The 15993-nt window shown below is 38.4% G+C and overlaps 3 protein-coding genes and 1 long non-coding RNA gene across 5 annotated transcripts; 2 read left to right on the top strand and 2 right to left on the bottom strand.

The window, feature by feature from the left end:
* Positions 1-975: 975 nt before the first annotated feature.
* On the bottom strand, positions 976-4142 carry LOC122980021. Of its 2 annotated transcripts, none has more exons than XM_044347694.1 (5): positions 4015-4142; positions 3091-3167; positions 1745-1909; positions 1446-1577; positions 976-1294 (listed from the first exon to the last, which is right to left on the bottom strand). In XM_044347694.1, the coding sequence occupies exons 2-5, from the start codon at positions 3164-3166 to the stop codon at positions 1158-1160; spliced, it is 510 nt and encodes a 169-aa protein (XP_044203629.1). In that variant the 5' UTR covers position 3167; positions 4015-4142; the 3' UTR covers positions 976-1157. The 2 variants fall into 2 exon arrangements, with proteins under 2 accessions (XP_044203629.1, XP_044203636.1); XM_044347701.1 differs by having other exon boundaries at positions 4011-4132.
* Positions 4143-4308: 166 nt separating this feature from the next.
* emc8 (ER membrane protein complex subunit 8) lies at positions 4309-8658 on the top strand. The gene is made up of 5 exons (XM_044347682.1): positions 4309-4947; positions 5934-6010; positions 6153-6222; positions 7145-7239; positions 7417-8658. Exons 1-5 carry the CDS (start codon positions 4735-4737, stop codon positions 7574-7576), a joined length of 615 nt encoding a protein of 204 aa, XP_044203617.1. The 5' UTR covers positions 4309-4734; the 3' UTR covers positions 7577-8658.
* On the bottom strand, positions 7788-9517 carry LOC122980033. Its single transcript, XR_006402979.1, has 2 exons — positions 9428-9517; positions 7788-9393 (listed from the first exon to the last, which is right to left on the bottom strand). It is a non-coding gene; the product is annotated as an uncharacterized LOC122980033 (long non-coding RNA).
* Positions 9518-10551: 1034 nt separating this feature from the next.
* Positions 10552-15950, top strand: gins2 (GINS complex subunit 2). Its single transcript, XM_044347654.1, has 5 exons — positions 10552-10714; positions 13173-13287; positions 14564-14663; positions 14820-14946; positions 15446-15950. Exons 1-5 carry the CDS (start codon positions 10625-10627, stop codon positions 15572-15574), a joined length of 561 nt encoding a protein of 186 aa, XP_044203589.1. The 5' UTR covers positions 10552-10624; the 3' UTR covers positions 15575-15950.
* Positions 15951-15993: the final 43 nt, after the last annotated feature.

The raw sequence follows: 15993 nt of genomic DNA, 5'->3' as shown, positions 1-15993 counted from the left end.
TCCTTCTTCACTGGGAAGTCCATTCTCAGCACTCTTTGTGCACTGGAGGCTTCAAGTTTCCACATCACACTTGGTGAAGTTGCATACTGGACCATGATTGGCTACAAACTAGTTGTGATGTCACAAATCCTGCTCATTAGGAACATGCCTTAAACTTAGTTTTTCCGTGAGCACAAAGACTTTCCTCTTCAGCAGATGAATGAAAAAACATTGGCATTTGAAACTTCAGGAATTATACTGTCCATCATAGAGAAATACTTAAGTCAACTTCTTCACTTAGCTTAAACTGTCCCTCCACTCAAAAATGTGTTTTACTTGCTGTTACTTCAGTTGGATGTTTTGAGTTTCACTGTAACAGAATAATGTGTGTGCAGAGTTTGACACTTGAAGGCTGCTCATCGAAAATCTGACTTTGAGAGGTGGGCCTAAGGACATGATTTATGACATCACAACTAGTTTGAAAGCTAATCATGGTCCAGTATGCAACTGTGGAAGCTTGAAGCTGCCAGTGCAAATATACTGGTAATGGACTTGACAGTGAAGCAGTTGTTGTTCAGTGTTTAACTTTTGAAATGAAAAATATTTGCATACACATACATTTTGTATTTTTCCATGAGAAGGAGATGTAGGTTTAAGGATTTTCAATGAGGTAATCGGTCTTTTTTGTGGAAAATCCATATTAGACACATTAATAATCCAAGCAAATATCTTTCATGTCTGGAGGGGATATTTAAACTACTATCAACATTCAGTTCTTTCTTCTTTTAAAGAGAATACTTGGAGCATCCTAATAATTATGAATCAGATTAAATATTGGATGGAAACCCAAATAAGCAATTACATTTAAATAACATGATTAAATTTCAAGTCTAGTCATTCTTTCCCGCATTTCTGATATGAAACAGGAATTCAATGTGAAAGCATTATTGACATAGGAGTCAGAAAAATGTACACAGATAAGAGGGAGAGGTTTTATCAGGTTAACAATTTTTATTCTTATTTCTATAATACACAATGACCGTAAGAGGAAGTGATCTTCCAAAATGCACAGACTGAGGTAAAGTGGACAATTGATAAGTACAGAAATATAGGTATTCTTGTATCATTGAGTTGGTCTGCCTTTATTTTCAAGTATGTGTCATGGTCCTCTGGGTCCTTTACTTTTTCCACTGTTTGTTTTCATAGTCCCAGTGGGCTGAGAAGCCCTCCACTGGGTTGATTCTCATGTCCAGCATCCTCTGCAGCTCCTTTGCTTTGTACTCAGGGTCAAATGTGTGCGGGACAGCTCCATACACTGCAAAGATACAACACCGTGTCAAATAATGTGCTTAATTAGACTGCAAGCAAACAATAGTACAACATTAGTAAATGCATTCTTTTAAGTGAAAAACAGAGGCAGCAGTAAGATTTCACATCATTGCCATTTTATTGTTTACCATACTTACCATATTTTCTCTGCCAGAGCACGACCAGGCCAGTGAAACCGATAAAGAACAGCATCCCTCCAACCACAGACTTCCACTCTGATGATCCCTTGTTCATCTCAGCAAAGCTCTGTTTGAAGCTGATGCGGTACACTGAACATTGGAAACACAGAGTTAGGTGATGAGTGCAAAACTTACAGTTAAAACATTAAGACATTACTCCATATATTATTACAATATTTGCTAATAATAAAATCAATTTGACAAACAGTCATTAGAGCATGTCAGAAAAACAAGACTGCAGTGCAGCAAAGTCCTACATGCAATCTTCTCCTCATTGGACAGAGCAGCCCAGGACCCCTTCTCCTTCTCCTTCAGGGACTGCTGCTCTGGGCTCAGGGCCTGGACATAGCAGATATCAGGGAGAGGGTTCTCCCGCCTGTCAAAGTAGGCAGGGAGAGTATATTCCTCTACCTTTGCGACACCTGCCAAGGATGACAAAGAGTGGCTCATTAAATCTTTTGTTTCTTGATAAAAAAGTAGTACACCAATTTAGTATTGCAGTCCTATAACATTGGATTCACGATGCACAATGCAAAAACAAAAATATCACAATTGATACAGCAGAAGCATCGTTACCTTACAGCTATCATATAATTGGTACATTGGCAGTTTGGGGTGAATGAACATCAATGGTCCAGCAGTCAAATTTGAGCAGGATTTTTGCTTCACTTTCTGTGTGAACACTATGTCAGGCACGTCATAGTCTTAGAGTCTGCTGTTAAATATTGACAGAGAAAGTACTGGAGACTGCTGTGAGAGTCCATTTTTGAATCTTAACTCTGTCTAATTATTCTGTGAAATATTAATGAAAGCTAACAAAGAACACACATAAATTTTGTTCAGATTTGGTTGAGGATGTGTTAATCTGTGAAATCAGCTGGTGCGGTGTTTGGTTTTGATAAAAACCTGCACGCTCTCACCCCTCCATTTCCCATATTAGTACTTATTATACACATTAAATTCAATATGAGTCGATATTTCCACATATATGAAAGGGTAAATGCCATCACTGAATAAATGTCTAGCATTGCATTTTTAATTAACTGTAAAATAAAGTAACCTGTGGTCTATAGTATCAGGATGAGTAAAATTCCAGCTCAATGTGCTTGCAGCAGATTGACAATAAAAGCTGTGCAGACACAAACACTTCAATCAGCTATGCACTGGCACACTCACATAGGGTGCCAACTTAAGATAAGTGCCAGCCAGATACATAGCAAACGTGTCAGATTATGTTGAGACAGAAGCAGGTCCCTTGCACCCTAACCCTAACCCTAACCCTAACCCAGGATGGAAATGTGCCTTTAGGGAAAAATAGGAAAACTATTTCCAAAAATTCTAGCCCCACCTTAAATATATTTATCGGAAAACTTATTTGTACTCTAAAAACATATTTGACAATGATTTGTATTCTGAGATAAATGATAAATAACCCACTGGGCATTTAAAAGGTCACTAGGGATTTCTCTTCCAGGAATCAGATGCTTATCTCAGTGACTCATAGGTAATGGTTTATGTACAAATTTCAAAAGTAGTGTTGATTATATGGGGCACAAACAAGATCTGTTGTTGACCTTATCGGGTCATTTCATGTGATACTCACCATGTCCTCCACGAAGGCAGACAGATGTGGAAATGGCACGTTTGCCAACAAGGCTAAGGGCTCTAGTGGCCAGCATTCTGTGGAAATGTTATATAGAGCGATAAGCAAACCAATCCAGCACATTTACACACAATTAAACACGTCAGCATATTTACTAATCCTCTGTTGAAATCTTTTGATCTTACAACAGACCTTTTGTAACCTTGCCGATGATAAATGCTCCTCTTTCATCAGGTGACCACGTATGTAAAGTATAAAAGAGTTCAAACAAACCGTCTGTCAAGGCTGCTTATAGGGCACTTCATTTGTCAGAAGTATATAAAATGATACTTTCTTCCAGCGGTTGACAGTCATTTTAAATGCTTAATGCCATTATTGGAATTTAAAGGTCTCGTTTCTTATATAATTAATAATAATTCATCAATTATCCAGACATGAGTTCACCTATTGCTGTTAAGATAATGCGTCAAAACTAGAGGTCTAGCATTATCGTTACATCGAGATGCTAGGTTAATGTTAGCATTAGCTGCAAACACAAGGTCATAGCGCCCGGGTAAGTATAATCACAGAAATACTATTTTTGGAGACAACCCTGTACAATTCAGTTCTTTCCCGCTGATTGAAATTACGTTTAAACGAGTCCATGCTCAATGACGGAAACATTTACTGTCTGCGCAACACATCTGCATTCATGTATCTGCTGCTACAAGCTAACGACAGCTAGCCGGTAAGTACCCGTCCTAGCTCCGACGGGCTTTGACAAAGTCACTTGTATAAAGGTGTTTATTTCGGTTAGAATAGACGATTATACCTTGGATTACTTCAACTTTGCATACATATAATATCACAATGTTAGTAAGTAGTAAAGTGCGATATATATATGTAGGATTATAAAGATGGTTGATAAAAGAAAATACGACCTACTGTCTCTTCCTTGCTTCTGTCCGCCGATGGTCTAAAAGGAAGCGTGACTGAACGGAAATACGTAAGTTACGTTATAAGGAGTGTCAACCAGTGTCAACCGCCTTATATTTTTCTGCACCCGCATTCCGTGAAGACCCGCCCAACTCTACCTCTGATTGGCCAATGTTCATTTCCTTCGTGGATTGGATTGGTTAGCTTTAGGGATGAGGAATGAGATGGTTGGGTTAGAGTAAAAATATCAGGGTATAAGCCAATCAGAGGGAGTATAGGGGCGGGTCTTCGGAGATTGCGGGTGGGAAAAAAATACGCGAGTCAGGGGGTCAAACTAGGCCAAAGCCGACATGTTTTTTTTTTTTTTTTTTACGGTATTTCCATTCTGATTTACGGTACCACCGGTGCAGCAGAAAACGAGTGGAGAAGGTGGAAGTAAGATTAGCTTGTCTGGCTCGATTGTGTGACACAGAGTTGTTAATTTAGCACAAAAAGACAGTCGTTGTTTTTGCTAACTGTAAAGGGTTACATGTGCTCGCTAGAAGGCAGAGCGTCAACCACACATCTTGGCAGTAAGGTGACTGCTGAGGTAGATATCTACTTTTCTCCGGGTCATGATATGTAACATTAGCTAACGGTAGCAGGCAGCAGTCCTTCCACATCGTGTAGCCTCTAAGCTTCTCTGGCAGGACCTGTCTTTCCGACGATTCTGCTAAGTTCCCTATAATCATGCCTATTCAATTGACGAGTCAGGCTTACTGTAAAATGCTTTTACACGCTGCCAAGTATCCTCACTGCGCCGTGAACGGGTTGCTGGTGGCAGAAAAGACGAAGGAGAAAAAGAAAGACAGCCACCATGATCCAGTCTTATGTGTGGACTGTGTGCCACTGTTCCACGGTACTCTAGCTCTGGCACCAATGCTAGAAGTTGCTTTAACACTGGTAAGTAGGCATCTATTAACATATACACCCAGTTGCCAGTTTATTAGGTACACCAAGCTCAGACTAATGCAGTGTAATACAACGGTCCTGCAGCAACAAATGCTGTTTTTTGTTTAAACTGTCATTGGAAGATTTTGTTGCAGCATAATTGTACTGCAATGTAATGACAGTTATTATACTACAAACAATTCAAATTATATTACAAACAGTTCTAACACAGTTCTAACAAAACACAGTTAAACTTCAAACTACAGCCTACAACATGACCATGAAGTGGAATCAACACTAGGGCTGCAATAATTATTTTCATTATCAATTAATCAAATTAATTATTTTCTTTATTTTCTTGATTACTTGTTTGGTCTATAAAATGTCACAAAGTATTGAAAAATACCCATCACATTTCTCCAAAAGCCCAGCTAATGTTGAAGTTATATCTTCAAATGTTTTGTTTTGTCCTACCCATATATTCACATTTGACTCACACGACTCAAAACAGTTAATCAGTTATTATAACAGTTGTCAATTAATCTTCTGTTGATCAACTAATTGATTAATCAGATCTATTCAATACCTCTCAAAAACAGTTCACAGAAAGACACATTTTAGCCATCATGAAAAAAAGATTTGTTGCACGGTAGTTGTATTATACTGCTTTAGTTTTAGCCAGGTTTATGTAACTTTACTGCAGGACAGACAGGACAACTTTCAACACAGTAGCACACACACTAGTAGTACACATACAACACACTAGTAAAACCATCATGTAAGTGAAATATACAATATTTAATGTTTACCATTCCCTGAGGGAGTGGGAATGTTTGTGCAGTCTCAACTATTTTCTCTAATGTATTCTTTTCAGCAGGTGTACCTAACGGACTGCTGACTGAATGTAGTTTTGTCCTCCTGTTGAATATGAACTTGTTTTGACTTAGGCTGTTGTTCTGTCCTTTTTATGTTGACTATGATGCCTGTTCCTATCCCAGATTGATACTTGGTGCAAAGAAAACAATTACGTCATTGCTGGATATTACCAAGCCAATGAACGCACAAAGGATTCAAGGTATGGACAACTGAAGGGACACCAACACCCTGATGTTTCATTAAAACAGCCAGTGATAAACTGTACAACAAACTCCTCTAGACTTCTGATCTACTAAACTTCGTACATGATGTACGCAATGTTTTCGTCTTCTCTCTCGCAGACCCAACCAAGTTGCGGAAAAAGTGGCTGCGAGGATTTCTGAGAACTTCAGTGAAGCAGCAATTGTTATGGTAATACTAAATTATGGTTGCGTTGATGGACTATACTGATGGATTTACATATTTTTTGTCCATTTACCTCAAGTTGTGCTTGTATACTGTACACAGTGCTGACTTTGCTGATTTTCCAAAGCATGCTGACATTTATAGATTAACAAATGTGTTCTTCTGGTTGGTGAAGGCTGGTGATTTTCTACATTTTTCTTACTGTCGACAAATCTCATGTGCAGAGCCAATCTAACAATGAACTCATCCTACTTACACGTATTTTGTGTGTATTCAAAGCTTGATATATTGTATTCCTCTGTGCCATAGACCTTGGTTGTTGTCCAAAAACTATTAAAAACATGTCAGTGAGCACTGGGTGACGTGCCTTCACCCCTGAAGACAGTAGTGGTTACCGTAGAAACAGCTGCTAGTTATGTTATTTTTGTATGGTAATGCAGTTGAAAGCAAGATTGTTTTTTAAAAGTCACCCTAGTGATGCATCCTTTTTGATGGGAATCTCCAATACACAAGATTTGATATTTAGCTGCAGACTACTGTAAAATGTAAAATATGAGTTTTGTACGTTCTAGGCTGTTGTTAATCCCAAGTTTGAGATGTTGGAACTCCCCATTAGCACTTACATGTGTCAACTCTAAAGACTTCTACAAGCAGTTTGTGCTTTCAAATGTGTCTCTTGTTAACAAAAAGTTCACTTATGGATTACATACATAAGGCAAGTTTCATAATGTACAGACAAAAATGAACACCCTGGACTGCCTCAAAGGTGGTAGAAACAATCACCTGAAAATGCTATAATATGCAGTCAAAATGGTCAACAGTATCGTAAAGTATACATAATTTGTAACAAATTCCCTAAAGCATGCAAAAACACTGGTGCGCTCCTGTAAATCAATACAGAACAAGTAATTCTCTTTTTTTCCCCCAGGTGGACAGCAGTAGATTAAAAATGAGCTGTATCGAGCCCATTGTGCTTATCTATGATCATCATGAAAACAAGTGGAAAAGCAGAGAAGTAACCTGGTAAGTGTCTCTCTGTTAAGAAGTATCTGACTGCAAGACTGAGGTGCTGTATGTGCACCTCAACCACAGCTTCCTGTATTCTCTCATGAACTTAGACTGTTCAGCAAAAACAGCATACATTGTATAGATATGTTTTAAGTCTTAAATCACAAACTAAAGTTTTTGTCTGTCTTCTAGTGACTCTTTTGAGGACTGGAGTGAAGCACAGAAGATCACATCTGCTCTGTTAGAGGGCAGGTCTTACGAGAACTTGATTGACTTTGACAATCACTTGGATGATCTAAGGAACGACTGGACCAACCCTGTGATCAACAAGTCTGTCCTGGATCTGTGCTAAGACCCTCAGTCTGGAGCACCACGGACACACATACACAAATTGCTGCCATTTCAGCATGCATGATGCTACTTAATGTGTAGCATAGAAGTACAAAATGCTGAACACATAGTCTTTGTTCCATCAGACGGGCTCTCATATCGTCGAGAACTTGCGGAGCACTGACCAATAAGGCCAAAATCTCTCAAGGGCAAGCGCCATATGTGCACTGTTGGTATGTGTTCACCTTTACAAGGTGATACTGAGGTGAAGAAGGCAATTATGTTTTTGAATGCAACTTAATTTTTTTTTTTTGCAACGGTCTGTGTTTCTTCATAGTTGTGCGCATAAAGTGAAAATCTAGTATTGGATCAAGTTTTTTTTCCTTCTATCATTTTACGGCCAGTAGCCATACAGCGATAAACTACTAAATTATTGAAACTTTTAGGTGATGATTTTACTACTGAGATATGATTAAGGGTACATGTTTATTAAATTTCTAGTTTGTACTGAGCCCTGAAACAACATTCACATACAAAGTTGTAATCTGTACATGTTTGTGGAAAACTTAATGCAACACTGTCATGAAAAGAACAAACAGATGATATTAGAACAGGGATCTTTAAGTTTTGTGTTAGTGGACTGCATTTCAAGTCCTTCTGTAGTTGCACCAGCAATGACGAGTTTTGACTTTTATATTAATAATACTAACACAGTTCTGTAATGCATGACTCATGTTATTGTCACTGGTGCACTTCAGAATGACTTTGTAGATGATCTACAGTATGTTAGAATATCGGCTCTTAATTGTTCTGGAAGATTTGCTCAGAAATCTACAGAGAATCAGATGACAGGGATGTGTGAATTTTGTTTTATGTTGGATATCTGCTTTAAGAACTAGGTAATAGTATTTATTTATACTTAATTGAGCACTCTAAATCTAATAAGTAATATTAAATATTGAAATACTTAATGTAAGCATACAGAACTATCTTTGTATTTGAGATTAGAATGCATCAGTAAGAGCTAAATACTTAAATAATTGTGTGGACATTTTTTTACAGAAATTTTATGAACTGAATGTACAATGAAAACTTTTGAAATTATCCAAGTCTTTGTTAGATTCATTTTATGCCAGTTAGAAAAGTATTTTGCTAGGTGTCTTATATCGCTGCATTAGCAGTTGACAAAAGGGATAAAAATTTGAAAACGGTTGCATACCAGCTTCAAGGCTGCAGCTTTTTTTGGTTTCATTTTGTATGGATTAAAAATGCCTAATTAAGAGTTGCATTAATGGCGCTTTTGAATAATATACATTGTTAACCAAACGATACTGTATCTTGATATTGCTTGTCTCTCTTAATACCAGCAGTGGAAAGTCACTAAGTACATTTACTCAAGTATTGTACTTAAGTACAATTTTCAAGTACTTGTATTTTACTTGACTATTTCCATTTTGTGCTACTTTATGCTTCTACTACACTACATGAAAGAGGTAGGCTACATGTACTTTTACTCCACTACATTTATTTGAAAGTAATTGTTACAAGCTACATTGAAGATAAAATAATCAACATATAAAACATAATGTAATCATTGCCAGTAATGGATTAAGCAGTTAAAACTGGCTCCATGTTGAACAACTGTTTACACATTACCACATAAAACACAAAAATACCCACTGGTAATGTTTTCTTCACAAAAATATTTAAATTACTTAGTTATAGATTCTTGAAATTACAACTGAAATTACAACTCCTTCTCCCTCATTCAAAAACCCACAATTTCTAAATATGCAAATATTCATTTCAAGAGTGTAAGAACTAGTCACAAGATGTGTCCTGCTTCCCTGAAAAGTCCATTCTCAGTTCACACCTGTATAAGGTTGCATGTTGGATCATGACTGGACTCCAAGCTACGTGTGAAGTCACAAATCATGCTTGTATTTACACAACTTTAACTGAACTTTATTTTTCTTCTTGTTCCTACAGTTGAATGTTTGAGCTTCACTGTGCAGATTGACGTGTGTGCAGAGTTTGACACTAGAAGCCTGTTTTCACATTCATCTGCTAGAAGTGGAAAGTTTCTCTGTGCACATTGAAAATCTGATTTTAAGGGGTTGACCTGCAAGCATGATTTGTGACATCATCAATAGTTTGGAAGCTACTTTTGGTCCAATACTCAATTTACACAAGTGTGACGTGGAAACTTGAAGCTTCCAGTGCACAAACACTGAGAACTGACTTTACAGTGAAGTAAGAAACATCTTGTGTCCTGCACTTAAACTTTTGAGATGAAATGTATTTGCATATTTCTTGATTCTGGAATATTTAATGAGGGAGAAGAAGTAGATGTCATTTTAAAGATTTTAACAGGATAATTTAACTTTTTTGTGGAAAAACTAAATCTGACACTTTTTATTATACATTTTGAGTGGTGGGGGGCTTTAAGTAAAGAATTTGAATACTTCCACAACTGCTTAGTATGGCTTCTGCCAGCTAACTGTGTAAAACAAATAAATACTCAAGAGAACTACAGCAAGCAAGATGTCGCAAGTGCAGAGATGACAAATGTTTACTTGATGTCACTGCAAAATACCCACAGTAGAGTACCTTTATCATTGAAAAATATCGCCACCTTGTGGATATCAACGGCAATTGTTGGCGCTGTCACGTGACGCAGACGCGCTTCTTCCTTACGTACCAGGCAAGACGAAAATTCACGGAGTGGACTGTGTCGTCATATCCCATCTGACCCGAACGCGGAAACCAAATAGTGATTAAATTGAAATACAGATTTTTTTCGTAAGATCCAGCCGTACTAAGTGTGAATATTACATACAAAGACACCGAAATAAGTCATAAGTCGACTCAAAACATTACAGGGTGCCCCTCGCGCGATATCACGTAACCCGTTGATGACGACGCCGTCCTCTCCCGTGTGTGTGTGTGTCTTCCTTGTCGTTTGACGCAGCCTGCAGCGCGGGAACATTTGGCAGTGTGGATGTGAGGGTAAGGTTACAGAGGGAGAAGAAACAAAATAGTATAACTGTGCGTCGTTTAACAGACAGTTATGGATCCCTCGGAGGTTGAGTTCCTCGCCGAGAAAGAAATGGTGAAGATAATACCAAATTTCAGTCTAGACAAGATCTTTTTGATCGGGGTAAGTGAGTCGGTTGTATTTGTCTGGACCAAGTAACGTTTCTTTACACGTTTCAACGTTGGCTTTAGAGCAGATACTGATAGCTTTACATAGTGGTAGCCACATTAGCCTGGCTGTATGGGCCTGATCCCCAAAGGGGCGAAACCCTCTTGTATCTGTTCTTTCTTTCTTTCTTTCTTTCTTTCTTTCTTTCTTTCTTTCTTTATTTCTTTATTTCTTTATTTATTTATTTATTAATCCGCCACTTCAACCCTAAATTCGACCCCCTAAACATGCTCAAAAACTCACCAAATTTGGCACGTACATCAGGTCTGGTGAAAAATTTGGTAAAATGTAAAAAGTATCCCCCAAAGTGCCAAAATTTGCTCTATAGCGCCACCCATGTATCTAAAATGGCCGCCACGGCTTGTAGGAATGTCGTAGAGAGATCAAACCAAAACTCAAGTATTCGTCTCAACAAGACCTACAAATCATACGCTGACACCCCTGACCAAAATCCAACAGGAAGTCCTCAATTCACCCATGAAAGTATGACTTTGTGCCAATTTTTGACCCCGATCAAATGCTATCTATCTAGGGCGTTAATGGTATCGGCTTCAAACTTTAATACATGACTTATCACACTGTGCTGAGCAAAAGTTATTAAAAACTTTGTAATAACTCAAACGGTTTAGATTTTGTAAGCTCCGAAAGTTGGAGTGCCACATCACACCTTACAATATAAACCGATGGGAAGGCAATCTCTGGGCACGGACTTTGTGCCAAACTGAGGCGTCTGACGTCTAAACTATAAGTCAGACCACTTTCAAACCTGGATCAATGGATTCGCGACGAAAATTCCTTCTAAACTATGATTTTTACTGTAAGATTTGGCCATAGTCATTGGATTTATGAGGATATTTCATAAGAAGACTACTCTGAAATCCTGCTCTCCAGCTGAGAGGGAGAAGGAGGGAAGAAAGTGACGTCACGGTTAAATGCAGCAGATTTTTGAAGGATACAGCAGAAAGGTCTATATACACACAGTACAATATATACAAACTTTGTATGAAGTTTGGTGTTATTATCATTTATTTTACAATAATTATGAGTCTTATATGTATAATTCAGTAGTGGGGATGACCTATGAGGGGAAGGGAAAAAATGGAGTGAGAGTGACAGTTTAGTGATAAAGTGCTGCAGAAGAATAAAATCAAAACTAACATTTGTAGCGCTGTACTGCAGTTTTTCCTTTATTAGGGCCTGAGCACCTAGCGGTTCACTCACACTCTCCATTCAAATATATGGGTATTTTTCTGTGTCCAGCTGCAGTTACTTATTGTCTCTACACATCTGACAGCAGTGTTCAATGCTTACTTTTTTGTCGAGGAGTACTTGTGTTCCTAAATGAAAAAAATTAGGAGCACACAGAAATTTAGGAGCACGCTGAAAAATGTTCAAGTAACTGTTTATTAAAGACAACAGTTTATCACGTACATATTTAAATGCTTTGTGTTTGTGTGTATGTAAATTAAAATTTATGTTCTCTTTAGAGGTGCTTGATTATGGCAAAAAGCATAATCACAATTATTTTTGCTCAATATTTACATCACGGTTATTTAACATGATTACTTTTTGACTGTCATTTTTGGTGATTGTCGATATATGCACATATTTTTTCCCACTTGGCTGAGGAAACTATTACACATGCAAGCATAGATTGTACTATGTATGGTCAAAAAAGACAATATATGAGGGAAGAACTGAGGAAGACTAGAGTTCCAGAGCTCAGCATTAAAACTTTAATGAACCTGCCAAGTGGATGGAGCAGCAGTTTTTTGGGTTTTTTTGAATTTATTAGACAGACAGGATTGATGTGTAGGATTTAATATTTGGTCTACAGTCCGAAGTGGAGGGTGGTGGTTATGTGCCTAATATGCTATAATTTAGTTATGGTTGAAGCGTGTGGCAGTGGTGTGGCGTTGAGTTTTGATGTTTGGCCATGACAGAGGAAATTGCTATAACTTTAGTGCAAATGCTCCAGTCTGCCCCAAACTTTGCATGTTTGATAAGAGTCCCGGCCTGAACACGTCCACATGACAATATTCAGTCAGTGATGCAAACTGGCTGAATAGCTCCCCCTACGAAACTGCAGCAACGCAGCCCCAGCAGCAGGCAAAATAGTGGACAGAGGAAGTGATGTTTATCTCCTTCTTGCACTGTCTGAAAATAGCCCGGGTCTGAAGACATCTACATGCCCGTGACAGAAGCCCTTTGACTGCGCTGCGGCCCGACATGCGCAAGGGTGCAAAGGCCTGTTCAACGCTGCTTGCAGCTTTAATTAAAACTGTAAAACCAAACCACCACCTGTAATCTACACATTATGATAATGTCTGCATGCTAATGACAGTAGAGTCAGGTGTGTCTGAGTCTGTTGTTGTGTTGCACAATAACATGAATGTGTGTGTTTGTGCCTCAGGGCGACCTGGGTCCCTTCAACCCTGGACTACCCGTTGATGTTCCTGTGTGGCTGGCTCTCAACCTGAAACAGAGACAGAAATGTAGAGTTATTCCTCCTGAGTGGATGGAAGTTGGTAAGATTTAAATCCCCCACATACGCAAAACATACAGATGTTTGACCAGTCAGTTGATGATTTCAACTGACTGGTTTTGTTGATTGGATCTTTTCAAGGTTAGAGGATTACTATAAACTTAAATTGAAGCATTTAACCTGTTAAATTCTTTTCCCTCAACACTTCTCTTTAATATTTCCTAAAATAAACTTCTGCTTGTTTGGTTAATGCTTTGCCACACAACAATCTTTTTTTATCATCATTATCAGTAGCATTCTGATAGAGGTTAAACCACATCCTGCATCTTCACAGCTTTCACATGCCGATACACAAAATCAACTGCTCAAAAATAAGTTCATAAATGCTGAAAAAAAATGTATCACCTGAGATTATTTATTCCATGTTTGCATTAGTATAGATTTGTGGCAAAAATCGGATTAAAGACATCCATCCAGAATCAGAAGTAGGCAGTTCAATGACGTGATCTTTCTTTAGTTTGCACAGGCAATTTAGTTCTAATGTTATTCTTCTTTTACAAAGTTCAGTGTATTGTTCAACAGTCCTCAGACTTGTTTGGGGATTACTGAATGGGGTGCTGGCACCTTCAGGCTGCCGTGTTTTATTGTCAACAAATCCCATGAAAAGACAAAACCAAACAACACATTAGTCCGTGTCTCAATACTCTCTGACTTCCCTTTCTTTGGGACTCAGCCCCAAGAACATTCCTACTCAAGATGTAAATCTTTAAAAAAAAAAAAAAAAATGAAACTGTACTTGTTAACCTGTTTTCAAAGGCTAAATCATTTTCTGAAGCAGCTTGTTACTGTGGTTGTTAGGAACTCAAACAACAGTAAACAGTGCATTTGTTGCAGACTATTTACGGCTGCAAATGAATAAACATTTGGTTCGAGTGTTTGCAGCTGCAGAAGTACAGTTTGGGAAGGATTAGTGAGAAACTACATTTCTCATGTTCATCATAGAGATCTATGGCACATAAGGATTAGCTGCACAGATGGTTCATTCAAGTTGTTGACACTAACAAAAATCTAGACATTTGCTAGCCTTCAGAGTGTTTGTCCTAAATCATTCCTCCTTTATGAGTCATAATAATATCATCCAGCAATGCAGAGAGAAAGCCTGGAGATCTTTAGCAGAAGATGCTGAAAATACTGCAACTGGACCTTCTATGACAGGCACATCTGAGAGTTATTGACATTTATACTGATGTCTGGCACTTTGGGTCATTCGGTTACTGTTTGTGACTTGCCTGCTGTTGACGCCTTGCTCTAATGCGCAGAGAAACTGGAGGAGATGCGAGATCTTGAGAGGAAAGAGGATGCCTTTACACCCGTTCCCAGTCCTTACTACATGGAGCTGACCAAACTGCTACTGAACCAGTGAGTCATACAAAACCCCATGCAGAGAGAGGGCATCTCATCTTATTGTTCTGATGGTGTTTGTAGTGATTAAACAGTTTGTGAAGATGTTCCTTTGAAATCTGTGTGTGTTGCCCTCTACCTAACCTTACATGATGTGTTGTGTGTTTTCTGTAGCGCGTCTGACAACATCCCTAAAGCAGATGAGATCCGTACGCTGGTGAAAGACATCTGGGACACACGAATTGCCAAACTCCGCCTCTCTGCCGACAGCTTCATCAGTCAGCAAGAGGCTCATGCCAAGGTAACACTGTACGCTGAACGGGATATTTTGCAATATAGCTACATATCTCTATAATCTCATTTCAAATGCCCACTGCTGCTTTGGTTGTGTGTCTCTCTGCTGTGTTGGAGGAATTGTTGTTGTTTACTGCTAAGAAGTGAGTTAAAAAGTTGTGCTGTAGTTGAAATGTAATGATACTGAAATTGAGGAAAAATGCAGCGCTTGGGAAATATTTTTCCACTCCAGAGAGCATCTTCAAGTGATGAAAAAGTGTTGTTTCTTAATCAAAAGGACCAACAGTCAGGGTTGCATTGTCTTGCAAAATAATTGGGATTATCCTTTTATTCCTTCATCTTGTGGCGCTACTGCTTCTTTTTCTTCCATTTTCGCTGTCGTATTAAGTTGACAAGTTGATCTGAGAACAAGCGTTCACAGCACTCATTAGAGAAAGAGCATATTTTTACTTTTATGTTGAAAACCGAGCATGTCTCCCATCTCACGTTGTTCCTTTCCTCTACAGCTGGACAACCTGACTCTGATGGAGATCAACACCATACGAGCGTTCCTTCTTGATTCTCTCAACTGCATGTACAAACTACGCTCCAATCTGCAGCCTGGTTCCAGTAAAGGACAGTTCATGGACTATTGATTAACAAGATCAAGGCCTGCTGAACAGGTTTAAAGCTCCAGTCCCAGGAGTTTGGGAAGGCTGGAGTAACAGCCTCACACTGAGGTGTGTGCTGACTGACCACGCTCTCCATCACCGAAAAGACTGAAATTGAGTCATAAGATTCCTGTTAATGGCTCTTAATTACTCAGCATTTTTAAGGGGTTATATTTTTGCTGAGGGAGACATTCTTTAATCCGTACATATTAAAAGCATCAAGGGTTAATATGTGTCTGCTGTTTGAAATATGTCTGTATTTAATGTAATAAGTTAAGTTAGGATGCTCATTGTACTTTAAACAGCGAACCATGTTTGTGTGTGTTAATATGTGACAAAATAAATATATTCTCTTTTCTAATGTTTTTTTCCCTAAAATCTTTGATTATTTTTAATTATTGTGT

Source organism: Thunnus albacares, chromosome 1, assembly GCF_914725855.1.
Source record: "Thunnus albacares chromosome 1, fThuAlb1.1, whole genome shotgun sequence".
Taxonomy (NCBI): Eukaryota; Metazoa; Chordata; class Actinopteri; order Scombriformes; family Scombridae; genus Thunnus; species Thunnus albacares.
The sequence above is the reverse complement of the archived record's forward strand: the minus strand, read 5'-3'. Positions and strand labels throughout refer to the sequence as shown.

What these genes read in the sequence shown, in the direction of transcription:
- emc8 (XM_044347682.1), top strand. Translation starts at nt 4,735, where the DNA reads ATGCCTATTCAATTGACGAGTCAGGCTTACTGTAAAATGCTTTTACAC. An exon ending in GTGAAGCAGCAATTGTTATG is followed by an intron (nt 6,223 to 7,144) that starts GTAATACTAAAT and finishes TTTTTCCCCCAG; the next exon opens with GTGGACAGCAGTAGATTAAA. An exon ending in AAAAGCAGAGAAGTAACCTG is followed by an intron (nt 7,240 to 7,416) that starts GTAAGTGTCTCT and finishes TCTGTCTTCTAG; the next exon opens with TGACTCTTTTGAGGACTGGA.
- gins2 (XM_044347654.1), top strand. Translation starts at nt 10,625, where the DNA reads ATGGATCCCTCGGAGGTTGAGTTCCTCGCCGAGAAAGAAATGGTGAAG. An exon ending in ACAAGATCTTTTTGATCGGG is followed by an intron (nt 10,715 to 13,172) that starts GTAAGTGAGTCG and finishes TTTGTGCCTCAG; the next exon opens with GGCGACCTGGGTCCCTTCAA. An exon ending in TCCTGAGTGGATGGAAGTTG is followed by an intron (nt 13,288 to 14,563) that starts GTAAGATTTAAA and finishes TCTAATGCGCAG; the next exon opens with AGAAACTGGAGGAGATGCGA.
- LOC122980021 (XM_044347694.1), bottom strand. Translation starts at nt 3,166, where the DNA reads ATGCTGGCCACTAGAGCCCTTAGCCTTGTTGGCAAACGTGCCATTTCC. An exon ending in CTGCCTTCGTGGAGGACATG is followed by an intron (nt 1,910 to 3,090) that starts GTGAGTATCACA and finishes CATCCTTGGCAG; the next exon opens with GTGTCGCAAAGGTAGAGGAA. An exon ending in GCTCTGGCAGAGAAAATATG is followed by an intron (nt 1,295 to 1,445) that starts GTAAGTATGGTA and finishes GTATCTTTGCAG; the next exon opens with TGTATGGAGCTGTCCCGCAC.